Here is a 22,884-nt window from a genome sequence, read left to right on the forward strand (position 1 = left end):
AAGCCAGAAAACCCCAGTGCCCAGTGGGAGAGAAGAGCCCCCCCTTCTAAGTATGGAGGGGGTGGGGGACGGGGAAGAGCCCCGGGGAGGGGGCCAGAGTCAGTGCTGGGACAGAAGGGACAGTGCCCTGCCAGGTACGGAACCACAGCTGACCGTGGTGGGTCAAGGTATACCAGAGAGAAGGTGGTTCTCTGAGAAGGGCTTTTTTATGAGAAGGGTGTATATGTGTGTAGTCAAACGATATCCAGGATGTATCAGTATCCGGACAAATGAAAACAACCTATTGAGCAAGTGAATGTGAAATTATGAGCATTGTTCAGCCCTTTAAGTATCTTTCACTCTTGTAAGAAGACTGGGTGAGGAACCAAAATTCAAGAGGGCGCGTAGGGATGTTTATCTCCCCACCATGTGGGCCGAGTGCCGGCTAAACGGAAACCACCACTGAATCCTTCAGATGGAAACAGCCAAGGGAGGAAGGCACCTCACTGACCTGACAGAAGGCTCCTCGAGATGGCCAGTAGACAGGGCACTCTCTCTGGTTCTCACCAGCGCGCTGGCTGGGAAGGCTGCCCACCTCTACTCTCAGAGGAAACACCCATCCAATTGTACAATGACAAACCCAGCGATTCAGTCATCACTTCTAAAAGAGTTTGGTCAGAGGGAGCCTTTCCCTCAGAGGCTGGTTGATCGACTTAGGGAAATTAGACACCACGGATTTTCTGCACCTGCAGAGCTGGACCCGGGATCCTGGGACTCCAGGACTCTAGCAAGGTGCCACCCACCCAGCATGGCTACTGGTCTTGCACTGGCCACCGTACAGGTCTCTTAGCTTCAATAGCAGTGGGCTTCCTGCTGACCGCGGTGGGGGTGGGAGAGCAGGAAGACTTAGTTTGAGAACTTGGGGGCGGGTGGGGGAGGGCCAGGGCTGCCCTACCGTCACATCCTGTGCTGGGAGACACCTCCTCCCTGGAGTGTGATAATGAGGTAACTAACAGTCTTACTTCCAGGACCCGCTCCAGTGCGGGGCACGGGGCGAGCGCTCAACCAGTACACGGGGATTGGGAAGTGTCAGCACTTATCGTGTTCAGTAAGTGACTGAATGAATGAGGGGAAGGCGGGACCGGCTCCCCACACTGACTTAAGAACACAGAGTAACTACCAGAAGGCCCAGAGCCTGCAGGAAACTCCAGAGCTCCCCGGGGTCTCATAATCCAGGGGTTAGGCAGAGGCGGTGGTTGCGGGGGGAGGGTGGGGGGGTGCTCACCTTCTGCCAGGTCCCACAGCGTGAGCACGCCATCCTCGCAGGCCAGCACCAGGTAGGAACAGCAGCAGCTGAGCTGAGAGACAGCAATGGGTGCAGCACAGGGCCACACGCCCTCCGGGTCTAGCGGGGAGGACGGCACTCACTCGGCCGCCCCTGCCCCAGCCGCTGCACCCGCCCACCACCTCCACGCGCACAGCTCACGGCCCAGACTAGTCTGCTCGGCTGGCACACGGGCAGGGGTACCTGCTGGGCTCTCTGCAATGCTACCTCTTTAGGACAGAAGAGCAAGTCCCACTCCTCTTGCACTGACGCTCACACTGAATGAGTACTTGCCAGGCGCTAAGCACCGTGGTAAGCACTGTGTGTGCACCCTTTCGGTTAATTCTCGCAAGGGTCTGGTGAGATGAGTCCTGTTGGCACCCTATTTCACAGATGAGGAGACTGAGGCAGAGAAGTCACCTGCCCAAGGTCAGAGCCAGTTAGTACAAGTACAGAGGTTGAGATTAGAAGCCACGCTGCCTGAGAGGGTGTTGGGAGGAGAGAAAATTCTTCCTTTGTACACTTTTAAACATTAAAGTATAATCCCTTTTTAAAACTTTTTAACAATGTTTATTTTTGAGAGAGAGAGAGAGAGAGAGAGAGAGACCGTGAGTGAGGGAGCGGGAAAGAGAGGGAGACACAGAATCCGAAGCAGGCTCCAAGCTCCGAGCTGTCAGCACAGAGCCCGATGCACGGCTCGGACTCATGAACCATGAGATTGTCACCTGAGCCGAAGTCAGACACTTAACTGACTGAGCCACCCAGGGGCCCCAAACATTAAAGTACAATTCTAAAGAATAATATCCGTGTACAGCTCAAGGAATTACCACAAAGTGAACCTGCTCACGTAACTGCCTCCAAGAATTTGTAAAAACCAAAAAAGACCACGTAAGTGGTGGTCCTAAGTGCCTTTCAATTTCAAAAAGCTTTCACATACAGAAACCCTCTGGATTTTGCGATCCACGGCAAGCACGTGCAGTCAGCAGGGATGGATGGTGTGATGAATGAGCTCTGTGTTTCAGATGAGAAAACAGGGTTGGGGGCACGCGGTGACTGGCCTGGGGCTACACAGCTTGCGGGCCTTCATTGGGCCGGGGTCGGATCCGGCCCCTGATGCCAAGCCTCTTTTTGCCTCAGCTGCCAAAGAAGCCCTGTGGACATGACCGGGCTTTGTCCCTATCGACCTATTCTCTTGGAGAAACGGGACCGCCCAGAGACAGAGCCTTGCGCTCACACCACAGGCCCTGAGGCACCTGCTTCTGCCTGCACAGCTCTGGTCCCCTAAAGTGACGTGTCAGTCACGTGCTCTCAGCTAAACTGGAGAAGGACACGTTCTCAGGCAGCTCCCATCTCAGCAGCCAAGTACCGGCTTTATCCTTCAGAGTTCGGTTAAGTGAATAGAGGAAGAAGTTGTGGTTTCCAGTCCAGTGTATGCCAAGGACACAGGCTACCCCTGGGAAAGAAGAGAGGAAAGGGGCGTCACGTGAGGCAGCTGGGTAGCCCCGGGTTTGTACGGAAGGTGTTTGCCCAAGCAGAAGTCTGTTTGAAGTCAAAAGTGGTGCGTTCTAAGGGGCAGCGCCCAGCAGAGGGGTGAGCCTCCCGGGGAGGAGGGCTGAGCATCCCCGGGAGGGCTGTTCCCACGGCCAGCTGGCCTTCCCCGGTGAGGAGGACGGTCACGCTGCCCCTCAGCGGCTTTCACGTCGTCTAGATAATTCATGTCCTCTTGGATGTCAGTGTTTTAAATAGCATGTTCTACACAGTGAGTTCATGTTCAGAAGCAGCCTGGCAGGATATGTGCTCAGACCCTCCTCAGTGGCGAGTCACTGCCTGAAGACCGCACGGCCTCTGTTATCAGGGAGTCTGGGCTGGGGCACCATGCGTCCAGACACCGTTAAGTGGCGACCTACTCTCCGCCTCATTGCCTCCCACCGTGCAGGGGTTGCTGGGGTGCTCCCCGAGTGGACCACCTGCCCAGGACAGCCACCTGCATCGTGTTCATTTACCCGAGGGGCTCTTGACGTCCGCTGGCACGGTGGTGACGCGGCCAGGAAGGAGGAAGTGGAACGTGGCCATACTGGGGGAAGAAAAAGAGACACGAGTCAGCCATGGCAGGCTCCTTGGCAAGGAGACACCCTGGCAGAGTCATGGTACTAAAAGCAGAAATGGGTAGTTAGGATGGACCTTCCCAGGGATACAGGGCCATGAGCTAAGTCACATGGGATGTGCCGGCCCTGGTGGCCGCAGACCTGGGAAGTTGGTGAGGGCAGGGCAGGGCAGGCAGAGGCGCAGGAGTCACTCCCGGGCTGGGAACGGCACCCAGCACCCAGAAGAACCTTCTCTGTCCTTGGGGAAGATCCCCTAGTGACCAGACTTGGCTGCCGTGAACAAATGCTCCCTTATGCTGGGGGCAATCCAACCAGGGTGTGCTGATACATCTGTCCTTAAGAAAAGAACAAACCAATTTCCTGAGGTCTATATAGAGTTTGTAGCTTCTTGTGGTATAGACTCCCACTACAGACAGACATTACCCGCAGGTTAACAACGAGCCCGCAGCCAGGCAGCATGCCCCTGAACCTCGCTGGGTTCAGGGATTAGGTAGCTGCTAGGAGGGTGTAGCCCTAGGAGTTTGTGTCCTGACATGAGAAAATTCAAGGTGCACTTGGCAGCAAGATGAGGTGTTTCTCTTCCTCTGTGAAGCAAGAATGTTCCTGGTTCCTGAGCTCCACGGTAGCTGTGAAGAGAGCTAGTTCCTAAAACCAGCTCCACCAGATCCTTCAAAGCCTTGGGCTCGGTTTTTACAGTCACAGCAGGGGATTCCTGAGCCCATCTGCTGCCTGAGGTTACAAAGTAAGGTATTTTAGTAATTCTTCGTTAATATATTACATTGAGAAAGACTGGATGGGAATGGAGGAAAATGTGAATAGTGGCAACTTTTATTTCTGTCTTTAGGATCTTCTGTGTTATCTAGATAATCAGGAAAAAACTTAAAAAAAAATTTTTTTAATGTTTATTTTAGAGAGAGAGAGACAGCGTGAGCGGGGGAGGGGCAGGGAGAGAGGGAGACACAGAATCCAAAGCAGGCTCCAGGCTCTGAGCTGCCAGTACAGGGCCCTGATGCGGGGCTTGAACTCACAAACTGTGAGATCGTGACTGGAGCCGAAGTCAGCGGCTTAACCGACTGAGCCACCCAGGTGCCCCGTCAGGAAAAAAGTTTTTAAAGAGAAGATATACATAAGATTGTAAAACAAACTCGACTTCTTCTCCTCTCCATAGATGTCTATTCCCTCTTTGAAATCCACATGATCAGCCTTTGTTCTAACTCTCTTTGAACAATCTCCACATATCTTTTCAAAAAATCTGAAATTCTCGGGAAAATCTCCCAAACCAGAAACAGCTTTTAATTCAAGTGCTTGGGTTGATTCCTGTGTGTGCCCTGAGAGGAGACACTCTGCCCAACCCCCACCCCCCACTCCGGCTGGAGGCGAGGGAGGAGGAGGGAGCCGGGCCTCCTTCCTGCTCACCTGAGCTGCTCCTCCCCGCACTCTCCGTCCAGGTACTTCTTGAACAAGGCCTTGAAGATGGCCTCCTGCTGCTCCCACTGAGTGTCCTTGATGAAGTGGTTCTGCCCTGAGCCCAGCCCGTAGCAGTCCTCTATCTTTGCAAAGACTTCCAGGGGGCTTTTAAATGTGGTACCTAGGTTGAAAAGATCCCAGAATTGGTCAAACCATGGGACTTCCCCCTTCCTGATTTTCCCTTCCTTCCTCCACACTTTCCAGTTTCCTGCAGAATCTCTAGTCCTCAGAAATCCATGGGAAGCCAGGGTTCAGTCTTCTCCCCGCCTCTTTCCTCGCCAGGCGGCTTGGCTCAGCGAGCACAGGCTAAGGGCAACCGCCCTCCCCCCTCCTCTTCCTCCTCCAGCCTCACCATCACTTCCTGTTGCCAGATGCCTGGATCCCCAAACGAGGCCAAAGAAAAGTTCACGAGGTCACTAGAGACCTTAGATCACCGTTGCTGTCTTCCCAGCCCAGCAAGGCCCCAAATGTGCCAGTTGCCATCACTACTGAGCCGCTGCTGCAGGGCCCACAGAAACAGACGGTCCCGGCCTCTACCTATGTTGACGTCTATCCAACTACCTTCCTTCAACCATCTCCCTTCTCTGCCAGTCACTTTTCTTACCATTCCCCTTCCCCCCCGAAAACCTTTCATTTCCTTCTTTTTTCAACTGTTCCTAAATCCACAGTAAAACTGGGTCATTTATTTTCTAGGTTCCCACCCCAGCTTTCAGATGGAGGGTGCCCAGGAGGCCCCCAGTGCCCCAGGTCTCCTTGGCCGGAAGCAATCATTGTTATTCATTTCTCACAGAAGTTTCTATAGGGAGACCACCTTTGTATAAACGAATGGTAGCACAGGATACACTAGTACCCCCCAAGTGTGGTTCCAAGATGAGCAGGGATCTGAGGGGCTCAACCGGAACTTGTTAGAAATGCAGATTCTCAGGCCCCAGCCCCAGCCTGCAGAAACACAAACTGTGTGGCTGGGGCGCAGCATTTTGGGTTTTAACAAGTTCTCCGGCTGAGTCAGATCCAGCTAAAGTTTGAGAACTGCTCTTTTACACCAGCCCCCTTGCATTTTCCACTCACAAATAGCTTGGAGATCGCTTCCTTTCAGTGCTACAGACCTTCCTTATTGTTGCTTATTTTCATTTACTAAACCTTTTTCTTACTGTGAAATAGAACACGTTCAGCAAAGAGCATTAAAAAATGTATATCTTGGGGCGCCTGGGTGGCTCAGTCGGTTAAGCGTCTGACTTCGGCTCAGGTCACGATCTCGCGGCCCGTGAGTTCGAGCCCCGCGTCGGGCTCTGTGCTGACAGCTCAGAGCCTGGAGCCTGTTTCGGATTCTGTGTCTCCCTCTTTCTCTGACCCTCCCCCGTTCATGCTCTCTCTCTGTCTCAAAAATAAATAAATGTTAAAAAAAATTAAAAAAAAAAATATATATATCTTAATAAATTATTACAAAGCAAATGTCTGTCTCCACTCAGGTCCAGAGACAGAACATCACCTGCTCCCTGGAAGCTTCGCAGGGGCCCGCTCGTCTCCAGTCACAACCTCCTGGCGAGAGCCGCACCCATTCTCTTGGCTTTTCCATAAGCACTGCAGTAAGTTTGTTTTACCTTTGCTGTCTAAATTTGCATCTACACGAAAAAGCTCTGCTTGGCCTGCTTCTGAGCGTTACACACAGATGGAATCATGAAGAGTTAACTCTGTGTCTGCCCTCTTTTGCTTAATATTGTGAGATTTGTCCATTTGGTTGTGGACGGCTGCAGTTTGTTCCTTTTTATTGATAGTATTCCATCAAGTGAATACATGTTCTCTTGTTGATGGACATTTCGGTTGTTTCATGATTGGGGCTATGGAGAATCATGTCACTGTTACCATTCTCGTACATGTCTCCTCGTACGTATTTGCTTGCACACCGTCAGGTACATACCTAGGAGGAGGGTGACCACTTCACCCTGGTTTGCTCAGGAGTTCTCTAGGTTTAGCTCTGAAAGCCCCACATCCCAGTAGGCCAACCCCTCAGTCCCGGGCAAGCTGGTACGGTCGGTCACACTGCCTCCGAGTGTAAGTGCTGGGTCTCAGGGTGTAAATTATCATCACCATCACTGGATCAAACCAAACTATTTTCCAAAGTGGTTGTGCCGATTTTCATTGCTAACTGTAGTGTACGGGAGGCCTGCTTATGATACATCCTCACCAACTTGGTATGGCCCGCCTCTTTTAAATGTTGCCCTCCTGGTGGGTGTGGAGTGGTAGCTCATTATGGTTTTAATTTGCATGTCCATGATAACTAGTGATGTTGAGTACACACATTCATCTGTTTATTGGCCATTTGAATAAGCTCTTGCCTGTTTTATACTGGATTATCTCTTTTTCTTAATAAGTTGTAGGAATTCTTTATATATTCTCAGTAGGGACCATTCCTAAGTTTTATGTGTTTTGCAACTATCTTCTCCCACTATGTGGCTGCTCCTTCATGCTTTTAATGATGTCTTGGGATTACTAGAAGTCCTTAATTTTAGTAGCCAAATTTGTCAAATTTTTCTTTTATTGTAAGTGCTTTTTGTGTTTTGTTTAAAAAGTCTTTCCCTATGAAATCATAAAGATACTGTCTTATATTATTTTCTAAAAGCTTTACTGTTTTCTCTTTCATATTTGCTTCTATGGGTCGTCTGGAATTTATTTTTGTGTATGGTGGGAGGCAGGAGTCGAGTCTCACTTTTGTTTCCATATGGACAGCCAGCACCATTTATTGAAACGACCATCCTTTCTCTCCTGCTCTGTAATGTCACCTCTGTCAGTTATCAAGTGTCCATTTATGCCTTGGTCTGTTCTGGCCTATCATGTTTCATTTATCTATTTTTCTACTACTATATTCTGTATACTATTTCTATATATATTTCTATATTCTCTCTATATATATTTCTATCTATCTACTGTCCACTTATCTATTTTTCTATTGTGTCTTAATTACTATAGCTTTTTTTAAAAATTTTTTTTAATGTTTTTTATTTATTTTTGAGACAGAGAGAGACAGAGCATGAACGCGGGAGGGGCAGAGAGAGAGGGAGACACAGAATCGGAAGCAGGCTCCAGGCTCTGAGCCATCAGCCCAGAGCCCGACGCAGGGCTCGAACTCACGGACCGGGAGATCGTGACCTGAGCCGAAGTCGGACACTTAGCCAACTGAGCCACCCAGGCGCCCCTTAATTACTATAGCTTTATAATAAGTCTTATGGAGCAAATCATATCAGCCAAGAGTGAATTGGCTATTCTTGGCCTTTTGAATTTCCTTCTTTGTTTTTGAGAGTTGTAAAGTATTCCTTTGGATGAGTGTACCAGATTTTATTTAATTAGTCTTTTACCTCTATAAATAATGCTGCAGTGAACATTCCTATAGATATATCTTTGAGGTTCTGGGCAGGTATTGAGAGGATATACTCTATCCTCTGCCTACAATGGACTTCTCTGCTCCTCTTGACCTACTCCCACTTGTCCTTCAAGTCCTTCTCCCTCCGCCCCCGCCCCCCCCCCCCCCCGGCAAAAAAAGACCTTCCCAAATGTCCCTTCCTTTGATAAACCCTCTGCCTCCTCCATGGGAAGAGTTGGTCACTCTTTCCTCTATGTTTTCATGGTCCTAAATGTTCCCCATTGCTGCACTTATCATATCCTACAATGCCACTTTCCTCTTATTCTCCCTTGGTAGAACAGCAGCTTTTAGAGTATGGAAAAGGTGTCTTACTCATCTGTGTGCTTGGTGCTTCACTGGCACTTAGCAAATCCTGATGAATGCATTAACACAGGAATATAGAAATGGATGAACTCCAGCTAGATGCCTGTTTTTCCTGATTTTCCAATTCTGTTAGTTACCTATGTCCTTGTAACATTTATATTTTTGTCCTTAGAACCCAGAGCTTATGACTTTTAAAAAAATTTCCTCCTCAGAACTATACTTGTAATTTAGATATTGCTGCTAATATCTAGAAAAGATGGGAAATTTGGACGAAAGCAAAGAAAGAAAAAAACAGAAATTAATATCAGAAATAAAAAGAGTATTAGTTGAATTATACTAACCTGTAACTGGTTTGGGTGGTTTGATCTTCATTATGTGAACTGGCAGACTCAACTTAATGTCTCCTCTAAAACAAATGTTTATATCCTACAAGAAGGAAAAGGCACAGCTAATAAGCCAACAAAGGAGATATAACAGAATCATTAAAAACACATCCCAAAAGAAGACAGAAACAGAGGGAAAGGAAGAAAAACAGATGTGACAAATAGGAAGTAAATAGCAAAGTGATTTATTTCAATCCAAATGTATGAACAATCACATTAAATATAAATGGCCTAACTACCCAATTAAAAGGTAGAGACTGTCAGATTGTCTAAAAAGGTAAGACCCAGGGTGCCTGGGTTGCTCAGCTGGTTAAGCTTCCAACTTCAGCTCAGGTCATGATCTCATGGTTTATGGATGCCAGCCCTGTATTGGGCTGTCTGCTGTCAGATCCTCTGTTTCCCCGCCCCCCCTCCCCCCGCCCCTCCCCTGCTCTCTCTCGCTCTCAAAAATAAACTTAAAAAAAAAAAGTAAGACCCCATTATATGTTGTCAAAAAGAAACTAATTTTAAATACAAAGACACCAAATCTATTAAAAGCATAGTAAAAATCCGTCTTGTAAAACTAATCAAAGAAAGTTGGGGTGGCTATATTAATATCTGACATAATAGATTTCAGAGAAAAGAATATTAACAGGGATAAAAATTCACTGAATAATGATAAAATGGTCAATTCATCAAGCAGACATAACATTCCAAACGTTTATGCCCCTAATAACAGAGCTTCAAAATACACAAAGCAAAGATTCACTGAAGTGAAAGCAGAAATAGATAAATCTGTAATCTTAGATATTTGAATACTCCTCTCTCAATAACTGATAGAACAGACAGATAATCAGGAAGAATATAGTAAGGATATAGAAGGAAAAGCAGACATAAATAACTTGACTAACAGCAGCAAAATACACATTTTTTCAAGTGCATGCAGAACACTGACCAACAACATAAACCATATTCTGGGCATAAAATCTTAATAAATTTAAAAGGTTTCAAATTATATGAAGTATTTTGTCTAGTCACAATGGAATTAAATTAGAAACCAAAAAAAAGAAAAATATCTGGAACATCTCCAGTATTTAGACACTAATATACTTCTAAATAATTCATTGGTCAAACAAGAAATTTAAAAAAAAGCAAATAGGAAGTATTTTGAAGTATTTTTAAAAATGAGAACATCCCATCAAAATATAAAGAATGCAGCTAAAACAGTGCTTAGATGTAAGTTTATAGCACTAAATGCCTATATCAGAAAAGAAGATCTCAAATACATGACCTAGCTTTCTGCCTTAAGAAACTAGAAGGCGGGGCGCCTGGGTGGCTCAGTCGGTTAAGCGTCCGACTTCAGCTCAGGTCACGATCTCGCGGTCCGTGAGTTCGAGCCCCGCGTCGGGCTCTGGGCTGATGGCTCAGAGCCTGGAGCCTGCCTCCGATTCTGTGTCTCCCTCTCTCTCTGCCCCTCCCCCGTTCATGCTCTGTCTCTCTCTGTCTCAAAAATAAACGTTAAAAAAAACAAAAACAAAACAAAGAAAAAAAAAAAAAAAGAAACTAGAAGGCAAGGAAAAACTTAAACCAAAAGTAAGCAGAAGAAAGGAAATAATAAAAATCAAATTGGAAACTGGTCAGGTAGAAAACAAAACAAAAATGTGGAGACAAAGAAATAAAAAACTGGCTCTTTGATAAGATTAATAAAATTGACAAAACTCTAGCCAAGCTGATTAAGAAAAAAAAAAGAGAGAAAACACAAATTACCACCATCAGAAATGAAGAAAAGGACATCAAAACAGGTTTTACAGATAATAAAAAGATAATAAGAGAATATTAACCACTTTAAGTCAATACATTTGATAACTTAGGTAAAAATGGACAAGTTCCTTAAACGACACAAAATACAAAAGTTTGCTTAAAAAGAAAGACCTAACCAGGGCGCCTAGCTGGCTCAGTCAGAAGAGTGTGTGACTCTTAATCTTGAGGTTTGAGTTGCAGCCCCATGTTGGGGGTAGTAGCAATTACTTAAATAAAAACTTAAAGAAGGTGGGCACCTGGGCGGCTCAGTCCATTAAACGGCCCACTCTGGCTCAGGTCATGATCTCATGGTTTATAAGTTCAAGCCCCGCGTCTGGCTCTGTGCTGACCACTCAGAGCCTGGAGTCTGCTTCGGATTCTGTGTCTCCTCCTCTCTCTGCCCCTCCCATGCTCATGCTCTGTCTCTCTTTGTCTCTTGATAATAAATAAAAATGTAAAAAAAACAAAAAAAACAAAAAACAAAACCTTAAAGAAGGAGAAAGAGATGACCCTTTGTCACTAAAGACACTGAATTTATAGTTCCACAAGGAAAACTCCATGGCTAGATGGCTTTACTGGTAAATTCTATCAAACACTTTAGGAAGAAATAATACCAATTCTACACAAACTCTTCCAGAAAATAAAACAGGAACACTCTACTTATTATATGAGGTCAGCATCATCCTGATACTACAACCAAAAGATGTTAGAAGAAAATAAAATTGGGGCACCTGGCTGACTCAGTCAGTAGAGTGTGCAACTCTTAATCTCATGGTTTCGAGTTTGAGCCCCACACTGGGTGTAGAGATTACTTAAAATCTTGAAGGAAGGAAGGAAGGAAGGAAGGAAGGAAGGAAGGAAGGAAGGAAGGAAGGAAGGAAGGAAGGAAATGAAAGAAAGGAAGGAAGGAAGGAAGGAAGGAAGGAAGGAAGGAAGGAAGAAAGAAAGAAAGAAAGAAAGAAAGAAAGAAAGAAAGAAAGAAAGAAAGAAAGAAAGAAAGAAAGAAAACAAAAAATATCCTTCATGAACACAGATGTAAAATTAACAAAATATTGGCAAGTTAAAATCAGTGAGTTAGGGGGCGCCTGGGTTGTTCAGTCGGTTAGGCGTCCGACTTGAGCTCAGGTCATGATTTCACATTCCCTGAGTTCGAGCGCCGCGTTGGCTCTGTGCTGACAGCTCAGAGCTTGGAGCCTGCTTTGGATTCTGTGTCTCCCTCTCTCTCTGCCTCTCCCTTGCTCATGCTCTGTCTCTCTCACTGTTAAAATAGATAACATCAAAACAAAACAAAACAAAAATCAGTGAGCTAGATCCATTATGAACAAGGAAGGGGAATAATGTAAGAGACAGATTTTAATTTTCATACTATAGGAGAAACATATTTACATATATCTATAGTTATATATCTACACTAATAAATGACTTCTGACTGAAATTGGCTCAAAAGTTTTTGAAACGATGGACTAATAACCATAGAAGGAATTGAAAACATAAGATTTTTATAGACCTAGAGGTAAAAAAACAAAAAACAAAAAATGACATCCAACTTTCTTTACAAGGCTAGCATAACACTAATACAAAATTGTGTTAAGAAATCCACAAGAAAAAAAAACCACCACTATAGGCCAATCTCATGTTTGAATTTAGATACTATCTATGAATACAGAACTATCAGTTTGCTTTGCTGGTATTTTATTTAGGACTTTAATATTAGCAAAACACACTGAAGTATAATTAAATGAATTATTATCAAGCATGGATTACCCAAGAATGGAAGTAAGAAAGTTTTGGAGCACCTGAGTAGCTCAATGGGTTAAGTGTCCAACCTTTGATGTCAGCTCAGATCATGATCTCACGGTTCTTGAGATCAAGTCCCGCTCCGGGCATTGTGCTAACAGCATGGAGGGTGCTTGGGTTTCTCTCTGTCCCGCTCTCTCTCTGCCCCTCCCCCCCCCCCCACACACACTCACTCTCTCTCTCTCAAAATAAAGACACATTAAAACATATTTTACAAAGAATGTTTCAACATTAGAAAATCTATTAATGCAACCTACTACATTAGCAGATGAAGGAAGAAAGCTCTTCTCAAAAGATGAGGAGAAAGTATTTGGTCAATGTCCATTCCTAATTAAAAAACAAACAAACAACAAACTCCTAGCAAACGGAGGCTAGAAGAACACATGCTTATCTTGATAAAGGATATTTATTTCAAACACCTATAGTAAGCTTCGGGCGTAATAGGCAAACAGTTGGAGGACCCCTGTTACATCCTGGATAGTCTATCACACCATGACTATTCAGCATTTTCCTAGAGATCCTAGAACATAGAGCAAGGCAAGAACAATAAATAGGAGAAATAAATACTTGAGAGAGGAAAAGTTGTCAGTATTTATAGTTATGGTTGTCTAGCTAGAAAATCCAGCAGTGTCAGCTGGCAAACCATTAGAACTTCAGTAGAAAGGCCAACAGTCCTGAGACTAGGGTAAATAAAGGAAGTGAGGCACTTTCAGGAGGCACTCACTCTTAGGTGCCCACCCCCACACTTGCATGACCCCAACAGTGTCTATGTTTTGCTGACCTCACCGTAATCTTGGCCGAATATAAGATCAACATACAAAAATCGATAGCTTCCCTATGTACTAGTGTAGTGGCCATTGTCATCATTTTGGCTATCCAGCCCTCAACATCTTTTCTACCTTGAGGGGACTCACCTATGGTGTGAGTCTGGGAGAATCTGTGTCCCTCTAAGGAACTGAAGGGACCAGATTCTTCTTTCTGTCCCTTGGAGGTTAGGGTGTTGGCACATGACCAAGGCTCAACCAGCTGTGTGCTCCTGCCTGGGACCGTGACTCTTGAGGAAGTGACACAGAGATCCAGAAGCAGGAGAGAAATTATTCACAGTGGAGGTGGCCATGTCAAGAGCCCAGTGACAGAGCCATCATGGAAAGCCCAGCATCACCTTTGGTGGCTGTGTCTCTTGGGGTGGGGGGGGGGGGTGATGGTCAGGAGTAGTTGTAGTAGAGTTCTGGCTACAATGTTTTCACTGCCTACCCTCCCTTGTGCCTTCCAGTTCTCTGAAACTTGATATGCTTACAACTTCTTTGCGCAAATGAGTTGATGAATACTGATACAGCCTCGGATCAGCGATAACTAGCTAGAAAATATAGACGGTAGTGTGAACGGGTAACATTTAACACCTCTCCTTCCTGAAACCCCATGAAAATGACAGGAAGGTGCTTTTTAAAAAAGGAATAGGGGTGCCTGGGTGGCTCAGTCGGTTAAGCGTGCGACTTCGGCTCAGGTCATGATCTCACGGTTCGTGGGTTCGAGCCCTGCGTTGGGCTCTGTGCGGACAGCTCAGAGCCTGCGTCTGTCTCCCTCACTCTCTACCCTCCCCTGCTTGTGCTCTGTCTCTCCCTCTCAAAAATAAAAATAAACATTAAAAAAATAAACTCATAAGGAATAAGAGAATAAAAAGGAAACAAAAGCAAGAAAATTTTGGACTTGGGAAGCAGGTAGCTAAATGATTTAGCAGACCTAAGAAAGATCTGAACCCGGGGAGAAAGCCTGGGAGTCACTTGATTCACATCGCAAAGGCCCTAAAGACTCAAGAAAATGGCAGCTCAGGTGTCTCTGGATTCAACAGGATTGGTGGAAAATCTCTTTAAGCCGCTTTTAAACTCTTAGACTCCCTAACTGCAAGTAGCGGACAGAATGCAGTTAAAGTTTACATACTGAATGTTGAGGTCACCCCTCCCACACCCCAAGGCATGTTCCCCAACCGCCTCTGCAACTCAGGTGAGAGCTGGGTTGTTAGAGTAAAGGCAGCACCTGCGCTGAGCGGTAAGCGAGGCCTCGCCCGCGTCCTTCCCGGGGAGCCGCACCCAGCCTGTGGGCGCCGCGCACCGTAGCTTTCCCCGGTGTCTGTGAGCATCTGTGCTTCATGTCGATTTACCTTGTACATACATTAGCAAGCCTAAGAGAGGTTATCTTGGGGGTCTGGGAATGCTCAACGTTGTCCCACGTAAGTTAGTGGTAATTGCTTCTTCACTTTACGCCATGTTGGCTTAGAAAGGTGTTTCCTAGGCACGCTCTACTTAAGGACAGCCGCGGAAACCTGTAGTCTCCAGACACAGACAGGAGCGTGTCCCAACACTGCAGCCCCGCCGGGGTACCCTTTAGCAAAACCAGTTAACAAGCCCCACCCATGCCCACAGGGCTGGCTTCCTGTCAGTTTCTCAGTGACCCCTACCTTTAGATAGGAGTAGAGAGCCAAGTGAAGAAAGTATCCGTTTGCAAAGACAGAGACCAAAACAAATAGTAGGGAAAAAAGCAACTTTGGGGAAATAGACCAAACACGGAGAAGAAACATCAAAAATTATCATAAATGTTTTTTGGAAAGTCATTAACATTTATGAAAGAAAGAAAAGAGAAAAGAAAGAAAAAAGGGGGAGGCTCTTGTAAATGAAAATATGATAGCAAAAATGAAAAACTCAGAGAGTGGAGACACTGAGCAGATGAGCTCTCCCCAAAGGTAGAACAACAACAAAAATATGGAAAATAGAACAGAAAATACACAATAAGGTCACCCCGCTAGCACGTGGCATTGACGAGATTAGAATCCTGGCAGTTTTGCTCCAAAGTTCATTAAGGTCTTGGTGCAGGCAGATGAGTATTTTAATGGAATAGGATAAAGAACATAGAAATAAAATAGGAATGATAAAAGGTCACATTTCAAAACAAATGGGAAAAGATGACTCAAAAATATTTGTGTGACAATTGGCTACTTAAAAAAAAAAAAACAGATGAAAGTTGGCTCCTTCCTCACTCTGTTCACAAAAGACACTCCCCTATGAATTAAAGAGGGAAATGTCAAAAATGAAACTCTGAGATTATTAGAAGAAACCACAGGAGAATTTATTTATAACCTTGAGGTAGGGAAAGCCTACTTACGTGCGATGGGTATAAAAAAAAAAAGAAAACTCCAACTGCATCAAAACTTATAACTTCTTTACAACAGAAAAGCACATAAACCAAGGAAAAAGGGAAACAACAAACTGGAAGAAAATATATAACGAGCAAGTGATACAGGCAGGCAATTCAAAGAAAACCTCAGTGGCCAATAAAAAAATATGAAGAGATCAGTGAAAATTACATGAGATGCCATAGTATTCCATTAGTTTGCACCCCCCCACACACACACACTGGAAAGCATGGTATGCTCTCGGTCTCTGGGAAGCCCCCCGCCCCGGGGAAGCCACTCTATTCTCTAAGGTATCCCAATACAGAGATGAAGCCCCCCAAGAAACTTGGCTTGGTGGAATGGGCTGTTATTTTGGCAGGGACAAGTTGGGTTTCATGGGACCTGAGTATATACATTTTAGGGGTCTCTGTAAAAGAAAGAACACAAAATTTTCAACACAAAATGCCCGTAGCCACCCTAATACCACCCAATATGGGGGCAAATGTGACAGGGGAAGTTTGAGTGAAAACAGACAGTGGTCCTAAGTGACTGGTTAAAATATTACTTTTGCTAATTTCACAAAAAAATACATGTGAACACATTGGTCAGACCCCTCACAGGGCCTTGGAAGGGGCCATACAAGTGAGGGGCCCTGAAATTTAACCCCCTGTGTCTTCTTGGAAATCTATCTCTGGACAACTGACTTGGGTCAATTATCCTCAAGGATAGGGGACAATTCTCCATGGATGAGGCATGAGATTAAGTCACAGAGTATCTGAAAAGAGTGCCCTGTTGGAACATTTCACTAGTATACTTGATATTTAAAGTAAATTTCAAGTCAAAACAAAAATCTATAGCATGCGGCTTGAATCTGTCTCCCTGGAGATTTTCTTTGAAGTTCCTTACCATTGGGGCGCCTGGGTGGTTCAGTCGGTTGGGCGTCCGACTTCGGCTCAGGTCATGTTCTCACGGTTCGTGGGTTCGAGCCCTGCGTTGGGCTCTGTGCTGACAGCTTGGAGCCTGGAGCCTGCTTCAGATGCTGTGTCTCCCTCTCTCTGGCCCTCCCCTGCTCACACTCTGCCTCATTCCCTCTCTCAAAAATAAACATTAAAAAAATACATAAAGTTCCTTACCATTTCCAAATTATCTGAAGTCACAGAATCAGGAGTATTCTGAGGAAAAAAGTGAGAAATTAATTCATAATAGGCTTGATGTTCGTCCCCCCACCTCCTCTGAATCTCTTTCTTCCCCTGTTACTGTTGGCAGTAGTGACCTGTAGAAAGAAACAGAGGACCGATATTTGTGTGGTCCTCTGGCCTGCAGGATATTTAACACACGATCCCTACTGTCTAAGATCTTAAAATGTAGTAGGGGAAACTGGAAATAATGATACGAGGAAAAATGAATGAACAGAGGTAAGGAGATCAGTCAGGAAGCCATTATAAAAATCTAAGTCGAGGGGCGCCTGGGTGGCGCAGTCGGTTAAGCGTCCGACTTCAGCCAGGTCACGATCTCGCGGTCCGTGAGTTCGAGCCCCGCGTCAGGCTCTGGGCTGACGGCTCGGAGCCTGGAGCCTGTTTCCGATTCTGTGTCTCCCTCTCTCTCTGCCCCTCCCCCGTTCATGCTCTGTCTCTCTCTGTCCCAAAAATAAATAAAAAATGTTGAAAAAAAAAAAATTAAAAAAAAAAAAATCTAAGTCGAAGTGAATATTCCTGATTGGCAAAATATATTGGCGATGTTGGCAATTTTATTTAACCAACTCTACATGTAATTCACAGTACCAGGACTACCCCCGGGACTGGTGTTATTTGGTTGGTTCTCAGTTATGGAAACTGAGTGAATTATGGTGAGAAACATCCCCTTTCCAAGGTAGTTTTCCCAGTTGGATAATAAATTAAGCCCTCAAAAAAATGTATCTTTTGGATACGGAGTATGATACTGTGTGGTTGGTTAATAAGGAGTAGAAGGTGTGTTCTTAACAGTCCAGAAAATTATCATCTAGTTAATTAAGAAAAAAAAAAAACTTTCATGCACAAAAGGATAACTAAAATTCAAGGTAGTATGTGGGGAAATGCCAAAAAAGAGGTATAAGAAATAAATTCTGTAAGAGTTTAGAGGAGGAAGATCTCTGGGCTGGTAACTCTTCCAGTGATCAGGACTACACCCCTCTTTGAAGACATTCACTGGGGAGAAAAGGCATTTGTTTGAAGCCACTCAGTGAACTCAGTGGTGAATGTGACTCTCAAACTCCCTCTCCTATATTAATAAGTTCATAAGTCTTTTGCACCTGATACAGTGTGTTTTAAAAGCTCACCCAATTAATAATTGTTGCTGGTTAAAAACTAGTAAGTGCATATTGGATGGATGAGCAGATCAGGTCTCAGAATAATATTTACTGAGGAACTATATTTTAAAGACACAGCACAAGGTCCACGTATAATTAAACTGAAGTGGGGGCCTGTGCTGGCTCAGTTGGTAGAGCATGCAACTCAAGATCTCGGGGTTGTGAGTTCGAGCCCTATGCTGGACGTAGAGATTACTTTAAAAAAACTAAAAAATAAAAATAAATAACCTGAAATGGTAGAGCTCCTGATTTCTAAGAATAATGTGAAAAATATATATACTGTATCCCCATATATCAAGAACAACCTGTTTATACCATTATCTGGGAAATTCAGTGGAATGCAAGGCATGAAAGGATTATTTCAGCCCAGATGGGGAAAAAAATTACCAATGAAGCAGGAGTCAGGATAAAAGACGACCCCCTCCCCGAAATGCCTGGGAGCGGCTTTGGTACAGAGGCGACTCTCAGACCAGAGACAGAGTGGGGCTCCCACTGCTGAAGACACCTCTATTTTTTAATATCTCGTTTTAACCAAAGCAAATCGACTTCGGAGTCGTGGGCCGGAGCACCTGCTGTCCTCTCCTACAGCCTCTGTAGGGCCCCCTTCATCTTGAAATTCCAAGGAGGATTTAGTTTGGATGTGGGTCAAGGGTAGGGAGAAACCTATCCGTGGGAAAGGGAGAGGTCTCCTACCAGTTGCAACTGTCTGACTTTCTTCTTTGGATTTATAGCAAGTTGGGGGTGCTCCACTTCCTTGAGCCAAGACTCCTTGGGCAATATGTACACATCCAGCCAAATATCTCCAGTTCCTGCATTGGGAAACCACGGACCGTTGAGCAATCGCGAGCAGGCGATAAGTCTCCTGTGAGGGATGGCCTGTCGTCTCAGAACCCCTGGCCCAGAGACCTGCTGGAGCCCTCGGAACGGCAACTTTGACAAACGGAAGGAGATGTCATTGCAAGTCCTTGCTCCTGGAGAGCTGGTGAGCCCCTCCCGACGGGCCTCTGCCACCTGAAGGAAACAGGGCCCCTCCCACTCACAGCACTGATATGACTGTTTTTTAACCAAGCTGCCTGCTCTGGCCGTTCCCCATGTTTTCTAGGCTCCAAATGGTAAATTCCAGTGACATTCTGTCTTACAGTTTTTCCCGTCTGGGGAGGACGGTGGTATAAACAGCCTCAGTAACTGAGAGGGGCATGGCTGAGGGCTAGAATTGGGAGAGATCGCTCAAGAGCATTCTTCTGGCTGATATTAGAGGAAGTCACAACCCACGGAAGTGACTGTGGGGCTTTAACTCATCATAGAAACGCACTCAGCTCCTATCCGGAATTCCTGTCAACCTGGGAAGGCTTGCTTTCCCATGGTGTGGGCATCTGGCTCAGTGTTTCCTCTAGAAAGTAATCATCTGGACACGTGGATTTCAGACTTCCGCCCCCCAGTCCTGTGAGAGAATAAATATCTTTGGTTTTGAGCCACCCGGTTTGTGGTGCTTGGTTGGGGCAGCCCCAGGAACTTCCAAAGAGTATAAAAGCTTCCTCTGATGCATAAAACATTATGAAGTATACGCTTTCTCTCAAGCACTTCACATTTGAGGGGCCCGGGGCAAGAATATAAATAGAGGCCCAAAGTTAAAAATCAAGTTAACAGTCACTTGAATAAAATATGTCCTATCACCATAGTAATGATTACAGCAGGTAGGATCCAAGGATGAATGCTAGAACTGGTGGCCATCCTTTAAGGGGACCCAGGATACGTGCGTTGCCTCGTGTTTATCCTTACTGTGGTGCTTTCAACATATGCCTCCAAATTCTTTGATCCTCCTACCTCAAAGAGGTAGAGAGGCTTAAATCCTCTGCCCCAGAGTGTGGTCCAGGCATAGTGACTTGCTTCTAACAGAGTATGGGAAGGGAAGTGTTTTATCAATGGAGGAATCTGGCAGACACCTGTTAGGCAGGTGATGTCGCTAGCACATACACCCTGATATACAGTGACGAGAGCACTTCACCCCTGTGGCATCTCCCCCAAATCCTTAACCCCAGTTGAATCCTGAGAAAAATATCAGGCAAATTGAAATTGAGAGACATAGTGCAAAATATCTAATCGGTATTCTTCAAAAAAGCGTCAAGGTCAAGAAAAACAAAGACCAAGAAATCGTCATAGATGGGAGTAGACTAAGAATACACGATGAGTAAATATAATATGACATCCTGAACTGAGCCTTGGAACAGAACTATTAGTGGAAAAACTGGCGAAATCTGGGGGGAAAAAAAACTTTAGTTAATAGTATTGTACCAATGTCATTGCCTAATTTTGACAAATGGTCACATTAAATGTCGGTATTGGGGAAGCTGGGCGAAGGGTGCAGGGGAACTCTGTACCTATCTTTGTAGCTCTTCTGTAAATCTTTGCAACGTTTCTGTAAATTATTTCTAAATAAAACGTTGGGGAAAAAGGTGGTCGTCTGGAAGAGACTACACATCTGAACCTTCTCAACCACCTTTGGTTAATCTTGCCTTGTAGGAGGAAGGCTGTGAAGTCCCCTCCGTGGGAGATCTCCATCTTCAGACAGGTGGTTTGCTTGCTGGTATCGTCCTGGGAAGAAGAGAGGGGCGGAAAGAGGGAGCTCAGCCTGAGGACGGACGGGAGTGTGTTTCGGGGTCTCTTGGGGTTCATACCAGGAAACATGAGTCCTTTTAAAGCTCGTGACACAAAAAAGATGTCTCGAAATGCTTCATACTTCCCATTTTTGTACAGGAGTTGGTCAAGATCGTATGTAAAGAAGCAGAACTCGATTTTCTGCCTGAACGTTTTTGGACTTATTTCCTGGTTTTTTAAATACTCCAGATGGTTGTGGTGATTGCATACTATCTGTTCTCCTGGTCATATCTGCAAACTCTAAAGACCTGCGCCAGCACTCAGTTATTCAAAATGAGATGAAGAAAGTTCTACTGAAAACTCTGGTCAGCCACTTGAAGAAAGGCTCCATCTGGACCTTAGCAGTGCCTCTGTCTGTTCCGGCTGCTATAACAAAATACCATAGACTGGATGGCTCACAAACGATGAACCTTTATCTCTCACAGTCCTGGAGGCTGGAAATCTAAGATTTCCAAGGACTTCAAGAACCTGGCCGATGCAGTGCCTGCTAAGGGCCCATTTCCTGGTTCACAGACTTCCTGCCTGCCACCTTCCCGGTGTGTCCTTACATGGCAGAAGGGTTGAGGGAGCTCTCCTAGGCCTCATATAAGGGCACTAATCCCTTGCCCTTGTCCTTGATGAAGGCTCTGTCTTCATGACCTAAACACCTCCCAAAGGTCCCACCTCCCACTATCATCACAATGGGGATTAGGATTTCAACCCGGATTTTGTGGGGACACAAACATTCAGTCCATAGCAAGTAGAGACTGACTGTAACCCTAGTATGAAATCTACTCGAATTTCAGGCCAGGTGAGAGACTCCATGCTTATGGTTGTCTATGACTTGCTTTTTAATTTTCTTAATTGTATCTTTATAATAACAAAGATAATTAGTAGTAGTAGTAATATTTTAAGTTTATTTATTTTGAGAGAGAGAGGATGAGCAGGGGAGGGGCAGAGAGGGGACAGAGGATCCAAAGTGGGCTCTGTGCTGACAGCAGAGAGCCCGATGTGGGGCTCGAACTCACGAACCGTGAGATCGTGATCTGAGCTGAAGTTGGATGCTTAACTGACTGAGCCACTCAGGCGCCCCAAAGATAAGTATTATTATTTTTAAGGCCTTTATTCAGGCTCTGTGCTGACAGCTTGGAGCCTGGAGCCTGGAGCCTGCTTCAGATTCTGTGCCTCCCTCTCTCTCTGCCCCTGCCTTCTCTCTCTCTCTCAAAAATGAATAAATAAAAAAAAAAAAAAAGAACTTTATTAACAGGTGCTTGCATTTTGTTGACTTTTTGAAAAAAAAAATCAAGTTGTAATGTTTTATTGCAAATTTAAAATGAGGTGCTTAAAAATCTCAACTTGGCTAGATACGAAACAATTTTAAAACCATTAAAAAAGTATATTGAGGGGCGCCTGGGTGGCGCAGTCGGTTAAGCGTCTGACTTCAGCCAGGTCACGATCTCGCGGTCCGTGAGTTCGAGCCCCGCGTCAGGCTCTGGGCCGATGGCTCGGAGCCTGGAGCCTGTTTCCGATTCTGTGTCTCCCTCTCTCTCTGCCCCTCCCCCGTTCATGCTCTGTCTCTCTCTGTCCCAAAAATAAAAATAAAAAATGTTGAAAAAAAAAAAAATTAAAAAAAAAAAAAAAAGTATATTGAAAAAAAAAAGGCTTTTTGAAAAACCCATTTGGTATTACCAAAAAGAGACATCTTCAGGTAAAAATAAAAATCAGGGGTACCTGGGTGGCTCAGTCGGTTGAGCATCTAACTCTTGATTTCTGCTTAGGTCATGATCTTGCATTTGGTGAGATTGAGCCCCACATGGGGCTCTGCCCTGACAGTGCAGAACCTGCTAGGGATTTCCCCCTTCCCCCCTCTCTCTGTCCCCCTCCTGCTTCTGCACTCTGTCTCAAAATAAATAAACAAACAGGGGTGTCTGGGTGGCTCAGCTGGTTAAGCGTCCGACTTCGGCTCAGGTCATGATCTCTGGATTTGTGAGTTCGAGCCCCGCGTCGGGCTCTGTGCTGACAGCTCGGAGCCTGGAGCCTGCTTCTGATTCTGTGTCTCCCTCTCTCTCTGTTCCTCCCCTATTCATGCTGTCTCTCTCTCTTCAGCTCCGATCTTTCGTTTGCCCCTTACTGCTGGGATTTCATAATCATTTCTATTTCCCCCGTCCCCCCATTCCCTCCCCTC

General features: G+C 45.3%; 2 protein-coding genes across 3 annotated transcripts in view; one reads left to right on the forward strand and one right to left on the reverse strand.

Annotated features, from left to right (window-relative positions):
• The window catches only part of PEX11A (peroxisomal biogenesis factor 11 alpha), a 74,896-nt gene that overhangs the window by 19,390 nt on the left and 32,622 nt on the right, over positions 1-22,884 (forward strand). Inside the window, exon 2 of the mRNA XM_058736587.1 lies at positions 6,345-6,461. Coding sequence (XP_058592570.1) covers positions 6,345-6,461 — 117 coding nt within the window. The remainder of the gene's footprint in view (positions 1-6,344; positions 6,462-22,884) is intronic.
• WDR93 (WD repeat domain 93) overlaps positions 1-22,884 on the reverse strand; it is a 51,155-nt gene that overhangs the window by 11,929 nt on the left and 16,342 nt on the right. Inside the window, exons 5-12 of one of the 2 annotated variants that reach the window (XM_058736589.1) lie at positions 20,579-20,657; positions 18,759-18,874; positions 16,855-16,893; positions 8,938-9,022; positions 4,825-4,996; positions 3,307-3,377; positions 2,670-2,756; positions 1,265-1,384 (exon numbers count right to left, since the gene is read on the reverse strand). In XM_058736589.1, coding sequence (XP_058592572.1) covers positions 1,265-1,384; positions 2,670-2,756; positions 3,307-3,377; positions 4,825-4,996; positions 8,938-9,022; positions 16,855-16,893; positions 18,759-18,874; positions 20,579-20,657 — 769 coding nt within the window. Of the gene's footprint in view, positions 1-1,264; positions 1,385-2,669; positions 2,757-3,306; positions 3,378-4,824; positions 4,997-8,937; positions 9,023-16,854; positions 16,894-18,758; positions 18,875-19,064; positions 20,658-22,884 lie in introns of those variants that run through there. The other variant, XM_058736588.1, reaches the window with a different exon arrangement.

Source organism: Neofelis nebulosa, chromosome 7, assembly GCF_028018385.1.
Source record: "Neofelis nebulosa isolate mNeoNeb1 chromosome 7, mNeoNeb1.pri, whole genome shotgun sequence".
In the NCBI taxonomy this organism is placed as follows: Eukaryota; Metazoa; Chordata; class Mammalia; order Carnivora; family Felidae; genus Neofelis; species Neofelis nebulosa.